The following is a 7,354-nucleotide window of genomic DNA, read 5'->3' as shown; positions in this document are numbered from 1 at the left end:
TTTTTTTACATCTTTTATTATTAAGCTTTGTACTTAAACGTAGTTTTCTTTCGGCTCTTGTATTTCTCAAAGTTTGAGACCGATATTTTATGTATAAAAAAATTTCGAACGTTCAAAAAATTTTGAGGTTCAGAAAAAAGATGAAATAATTTTCACCAAAATGCAGTACCTAAACGTACTTTATTGTGCTCTAATACATTTCCCAAAGTTTCAGCTCGATATTTTATTTACAAAAAAAGTTCTTAGGTTCAAAAAAACATTCAGTGAACGGAAAAAGTGAGGTCGGTAATATAGGTATTTAGCTGTGTCACATGCCCTTAATTTGAAAATTTAAAAACTATGAACTAATATTAAAAAAGTGAATTATTATTGTTAAAAATTTTTGTTCTATTTTTATAAAAATAAGTTTTTTCAGTTTTTTGAAGTGAGAATGTAACTAATCCATGTCTGGTTGAAAATGTATATTTTTTTATTTAAAAATTCACCTATTTGATTCAAAATTCGTCTGCTATTTTCATTGAAAATGCAATATTTTACTTGAAATGTTAGGAAAATGTATAAAGTGTATCAAATTGAATTTATAATATATTAATTTTATTTTAAATAATTTCTCCGGATTCGACCAATTAGAAGAAGATACGTATCTGTTAGGTTTATCGTGAAGCGGCCGGTTGGGCGGTGGGGACGTCGCGGTAAAAGATAGGTTAGAATGAAATTTTCAGATTCAGTGGAACGATGTGTGTCAACCATTGCTGTCGTTAGAAGCCGATTTGTAGTGCATTAATCGATAATTTGTCGTCGCAAATGCAATTGCACAAAAATAACAGTTTCGTGATAAATAAAACTTTAAAATGAAAACATTTTTGGACGTGGTTGGTGAGAATATAAGATTTGAGATTCTCGGAATAATATGGATATTAACGCTTTGGGAACTTTATCTTTCTCTTCGGCAGGTAAGTTTTAGCCACGTTTTATCTTTTGTCGTGATAAAAAGGCCATAAAAAAAGATACTGTTTGCATAAATTTTTATCATTTTCTACATCTTCAAAGTCTTTTCGTAACAGATGGCATAACCTTCAAATTTAAGTCTTTCAAATGCTGTATAAAATCGACAAAAAAGCCACGTTCTTAAATAAAATAAAATTCGAAAGAGTGTTTTTAAATAAAAATAGTTGAATATCGAATGCAGAATGTCTATTCTCCATGGTAATAATAAAATATGGAACTTGTTTAGAATTTTCCTTTTTTTTTTCATTCCGTTTAGATAGCAATTATAATGTATTATTGACGGCTTATGTTTTAAAAAAATTCTATTTCTGAATAAACTTTTAAAATAATTGATCGCTGACTTATTTTTAATAAATCTTAAATCAATAGAACTGTAGAGAATCTTTTTATGAAAATTTTTTGAGGTTATGCATACTTTGGTTATGATCGTAATGATTATAAAAAAGAGAAAAATGTATTTTATTTTAGCGAAAGTTGATGAAAAGACTCGAGAAAGTACCAGATTTGTTAGAAGGTTTGATGTCCCAGGAAGTTTACAGTAAATCTCGTGTTTATGCGCTCGACAAGAGTAGTTTCGACATTTTCAAAACTTTATTCGGAACTGCATTCAAAACGGTAAGTATTTTCAGAATAAAAATCAATTTAACTGTTTTCAGGGCTGTTTATATATTAATAAAGGTTTATGAATTTTCTGCACCATCAATTTTATACATATAAATTAAATTATGTGGAAAACTTATTAATAATTGAGTTTTTGAAAGATTTTGAGATACATTTTTTTTTAATTTCTGAAAAGATTTTTTATGGTTCAAGGTTAATTTTAAAATAATAATTTTAAGTTTTAAAGATTTCAAAATGTGTGAAAAAAGAATATGCCAGACTAAGACTTTTCTTTTAATTTTTCAGGTTTAAAAAAAATGTAGGTAAACTCAATTTTGAAAAAGATTACAAAAAATTTTTAATTATTTCGTAAAATTTTTTAAAAAGAGTGTAAAAGAATGTACAGAAAAATGTTACCATTATTTATAATTTTAGAACAAATTTCATTTTTTTTTAAATTAATTTTAAGAGAATATTTAAAAGCTTAAAAATCTCTGAACGTATTAAAAAAAGTGATTTCTTACGATTTATAGGCAATTTTTTATTGTTCTTTGTTCTTAAAAATTAACATTAAAATAAAATTGCAAAATATTTCTTTAATTTTCGAAAAAGAGTAGAAGATTTTAAAGTTAAATGTTTCAATTTCGTTTGATTAAAAAATAAAAAAAAAAAAAAAATCGAGTGAATTCAATAAATATTTAGAAGATTTGAAGAGATTGAAATAGAATTTTAATCTGTAAAACATTTGAAGAAAAGCTGTTTTTAAAAAATAAATTTTAAAAAATTCGGGTCAGCTAATAATATTTTCAGGAATTTAAGAGGATTTGAATAGTTTAAAAATATTTTGAAACTTTTAAAGGTTTCTGAAAATATATCAAATATTTTTTTAATTCTTTCAAACATCTAGAAAACCTAAATAGCATAATAATAATTTTGACATAATTTATTACTGAATTTTTATTTATTTTTATTTATTTAGAAATTAAACTAGTTTGAACATTTGTGTACTTTGTAAAAAAATTTCCTTTTTTGCAGAAAATTAATCTTGATAGTTTATAGTTGAAAAATCATCATTTTGATAAAAAATTAATTCCTGCAACTGAAAATTTGAATTTCCATTTTTGGTTAAACTTTTATCTTTTTTTGTTCAAAATTGAAAAATTAGGATAAAAATTGGTCTTTTTTAATTGAAAATTCAATCATTTCGTTGAAAATCCACTAATTTGGTTAAAAATCAATTTTTTTAGTTAGAAAATTATCTTTTTATTTTCAAGTTAACTTTCTTGTTTCAAACTTTCTCTTTTCAGTTAAAAATTTAAGTATTAGGGTTAAATATTTATCATTTTAGTTAAAAATTCATCTTTTAGATTGGAGATAAAATTATTTGATTAAAAGTTACTCTTTTTTTGGAAATTAATTTTTTTTGTTGATGATTCATAATTTTAACTAAAATTTTATTTTTTTTTAACAGAAATATAAGCTATTTGATTAAAAAATTTTTTTTCTTTGGATGAAAAAGAATTGTTTTTCCCGAAAATTTAACTATTTTGTGGAAAATTTGTTGATTTTTTAGTTGATAATTATTTTGTTTTTTAAACGGAAAATGTAACTGTTATTTCAGTTGAACATTCCATAATTTTAGGAAAAACTTCATGCCTGGTTGAACATTAATTTTTTGAGTAAAAATTTAATTATACAATTTTTTGTTGTAAAATTATCTTTTTTATTTGAAAATTTATCTTTTTTGGTAGAAGTTTATCTTCTTGGTCGAAAAGTAATCTTTTTGGTTAAAAATTAAATTATTCTAGTTAAAGATTTATCATTTTAGTTAAAACTTCATCCTTCTGGTTTAAAATTTAACTATTCCATTTAAATATTTACAATTTTATTTTGAAAATTCGTCACTTCTTTTAAACATTAAAATTTTTTGTCAGTAATTTGTTTTTGAAATTTATTTTTTTTTATAAAAGTAATTTTTTAAACCGAAAATTTAACTTATTCCCATTGAATACTTGATAGTTTTAGTTAAAAATTTATCTATTTGTTTGAACTTTTTTTAACTTGAAATTTATTTAAGTTTTGGTTTATTTAATAATAATTTTTATTTTTATTTATTATTTAATAATATTTATTTTTATTAAGTTTATTTAAGATTATTTTTTCATTTAAAAATTCAACTATTTGGTTAAAAATTTGTATTCAATAATTAGAAATTTAACTATTTCGTTGAAAATTTTCCTTCTTGGTTTAAAATTTAAGTGTTCCAGATAAATATTCTTACTTTTAGTTGAAAATTCATCATTTGGTTTCAAATTTATCAATTGGAGTTGAAGATTCATAATTTAATTTGAAAATTCATCACTTTGGCTGAAAATTAAACTATTATGTTTAAAATACTTTTTTTTTTAAATTCATTTTTTCAGCTGAAAGTTTAAATATTTCATTTTTTCTAAAGATTTTTTAGTGGAAAATTGCATTTTTTTCTCAATTAATTTATTTTGCAATGCTTTGTTCTGTTGTCTTAAAGGATGTCCAGAATAAATTTAAAAAAAAGTTCCAAGAAACCAGAGATTGGTTTCAAACTGAAATTATGAATCTTCAATAAAAAAATTAAATTTTAACAAATTAGTTCAATTTTCTACCGAGCAGTTGAAATTTCAATGAATAAAAGTCATTTTTAACAAGAAACAGACGAATTTTTCACAAAATTAATAAATTTTCATCGAAATCTTTGAATTTTTAATTTAACAATATAAATTTTCACCAAAAAATAGGATACATAATTAAATTTTCATTACAAAAAAATTTATTTTCGTCCGTTTAACAATTTGTGTTTAATAAGGTTGTTGTTAATTATTTATTCTCTTTATCTGCACTTTTAGTGTTGACATTTGAATTTATTTTTTGCCCGGGAATTTTACAAAAATTTTATTCTAAAAATTTTGCCCAAATTTTATTTCAACCGTTTTAAAATAATTTCTTAAATTGTGATTTTTATAAATTATTATATCATTTAGATTAGAATGCCTAATTCGAAAATCTTCCACTTTAAAAATTTTCCATTTTTAATTTTTAAGCATACATTTTAATTTAAAGAATTTTAAAATGCAGTTTTAAAGGTTAAAAGAAGAAAATTCTGCCCAAGTTCGATGTTATTTCGATAATTTTATTTAAAAATAAAAATTTTCATGATTTATCAATAATATATATTTAATTCAGAGTTTCAGGTATTACTTTATATTATTTTTTTTATATTAAATTTAATAAATAAATTTATCGGTGTACTATTTCTATTAATTTTTTCAGCTATTAAAAAATGTAAGCGTATGTTTTACTATTTTCAACTTAAAAATAAATCCATAATAATGTAGTCATAATTAAAGGTTTTTATTAAATTAAAAATATTCTGACTTTAAATTATTTAATTTTTATCCAATTTAATTTGAAATTTCTTCATGTAGAAAAAGAATAAGTATTTAATATTTAGAAATATTTCACGGTTCATTTAAGACGAGTAAAGTGAAACCCAATATTTGAAAGAAAACAATTTGAATCTGAATTGTTTTACAAATCTTTAGATTTTCGAAAAACTTTTAATCTTTTGGCGTTACAATTTTAATTCTATTTAAAAAGTGTTTAATTTATAAGTGAAATTGTTAAATTTTGACGCATAAATGACAATTGAACACTTATTATTTGTAGAAAGTTTTAGTAATTTTAAGAGATATTTAGAAGTTTTGAAAAGATTCAAATATCTCATAATATTACCCTAATCTTTTACAAGTAATAAGTGTTCTATTGTTATTTATAAATTCAAATTTAATTTTTTTCTTAATTTTCATAATTTTCTAAAAGTTATAGAAAAAATTCAATTCGTTTTGAAATATATTTAAAAGTTCCGACAAAAAATTCAAAAATGATTTTGAATTTGGAAAAATTTAAAAGCACTTATAGATATTTCAAGATTTTGAAATAAAGTTTTAAAGCTTTTGAAGGATACCTAGACTATTTAAAATATAAATAATTTAACTTTTAATTTAAGAACTGTTAAGTTAAACAAATTATTTTTCATTTTTAATGTGTCTAGCTTAAAATTACTTAAAATAATATAACTCTATAATTGATAAAAGTTCAAAAATTTTCAGTTTATTTGCATTTCATTCAGCATTGTTTAATTTAACCTTCCAGTCGATTTTTAATTTTAATTTTAGTTTGATTTATTAAATTTCATTGGCCGTGAAAAATGTTTCAACAAAAAAAATGTTTTACAAAGTAGTCTAACTTTCAATCAAGCAGTTGAATTTCTAACTAAAAAATATCATCTTTCAACCTAAAATGGAAAGGTTAAATTTGAAGTTAAAGAAGTTAATTTTGAAGCAAAAAACAACAAATTTTGGAAAATATAGTTCAATTTTTAGCCAAAAGAACCAAAAGAAGTAAATGTTTGATGAAAAATTTTATAAATTGAATTTCAACCAAAAAATATTTACAATTTTCCGACTCATTTCGAAAATAAATTTCAATTGCTTTGATCATTAATTATTTTTAAATATTATACTTTTAAAAATACAAAATTGCCCTAATGAATAATAATATTAAAATTTTAATATGTTGAACCAATTTTATTTAAAAAATGTTTATAAACGCACATTTTATTTTAAGTGGAAAGTGAGACTTTGAAAAATTCGGAAAAATCGTTAAAGTAAAGAATTAACCCTTTGTTTGAAGCGGTAAATGAAAAAAAATATGACAAAAATTACACGGACGGCTATATATTTTAATTTTTTTTTCAGATTCTGATACTTACTTTTGCATATTATCATGCATGGAGATGGAGTGTTAAAATTAATAACAAGATTGGTTTGGGAAACAGAAATGAAATTTTGAATAGCTGCACATGCATGTTATTAACGAGCATTATTTCATTTTTCATCGAGCTACCATTAGATGCCTACAGCACTTTTGTTGTCGAACAAAAGCATGGTTTCAATAAGCAGGTAAGATTTTAAATAAGGAACATAAATTTTTTCATCTGTGTTGATAACACGATTCCCAGGAATAAATGCTCTAAAAATAGGGAAAATAAATAGATTTTTGTCCAACAATGGGTACTTATATTCAATTCAATTTAAAACACCTTAAATTCTCAACTTTTCAAGTAAAAATGTGTTATTTTTAACAAAGTAGATACAATTTTTAAACCAAATAGTTGAATTTCCAGCCAAGTAGATTCATTTTTTTTTACAAAAAAAAACACGAATTTTCAACAAGATGGTTGAATTTTACGAAAAAAAAAATGAAATCTCAACAATAAATGTAATATTTAATGTTTCAAACAAAAAATATTTTAGTTCTAAATCAAAAAGAGTTGAATTCAACAACAAAAATTATTAAAAAAAAAAGGTTTTACCAATTTTACGAAGTGGTATTTGGACGGTTTGATCAAAGAAATTTTTTTAGCAAAATACCTGAATTTTAAACCAAAGAAATCAATTTTCGACTGAAAAATATTATTTTTCTACCAAAAAAGGAATGTTTAATTCTGCAGGTAAAAAAAATTACTTTGAACTTTAGAAAATACATTTTCAAAAAATAGTTTAGTTTTTAACTAAAGAATATAATTTTTAGACAAAAATGGAACTATTTGTTGTTAAAAATTCAACTGTTTGGTTAAAAATTCTTATATTTTCACGAAAATTCGTCTTTTCTGTTGAAAATTCAAATATTTTAATAAGAATTCAACTTC

At 22.0% G+C, this 7,354-nt stretch overlaps 1 protein-coding gene across 1 annotated transcript in view; it reads left to right on the top strand.

The window, feature by feature from the left end:
* Positions 1–543: 543 nt before the first annotated feature.
* The window catches only part of LOC117171737 (CAAX prenyl protease 1 homolog), a 15,419-nt gene continuing 8,608 nt past the window's right edge, over positions 544–7,354 (top strand). Inside the window, exons 1-3 of the mRNA XM_033359321.1 lie at positions 544–953; positions 1,477–1,623; positions 6,402–6,605. Coding sequence (XP_033215212.1) covers positions 852–953; positions 1,477–1,623; positions 6,402–6,605 — 453 coding nt within the window. The 5' untranslated portion in view covers positions 544–851. The remainder of the gene's footprint in view (positions 954–1,476; positions 1,624–6,401; positions 6,606–7,354) is intronic.

This window comes from Belonocnema kinseyi, chromosome 4, assembly GCF_010883055.1.
Source record: "Belonocnema kinseyi isolate 2016_QV_RU_SX_M_011 chromosome 4, B_treatae_v1, whole genome shotgun sequence".
NCBI lineage: Eukaryota > Metazoa > Arthropoda > Insecta > Hymenoptera > Cynipidae > Belonocnema > Belonocnema kinseyi.
Note: the sequence above shows the minus strand (reverse complement) of the source record. Positions and strands in the feature narration are given on the sequence as shown.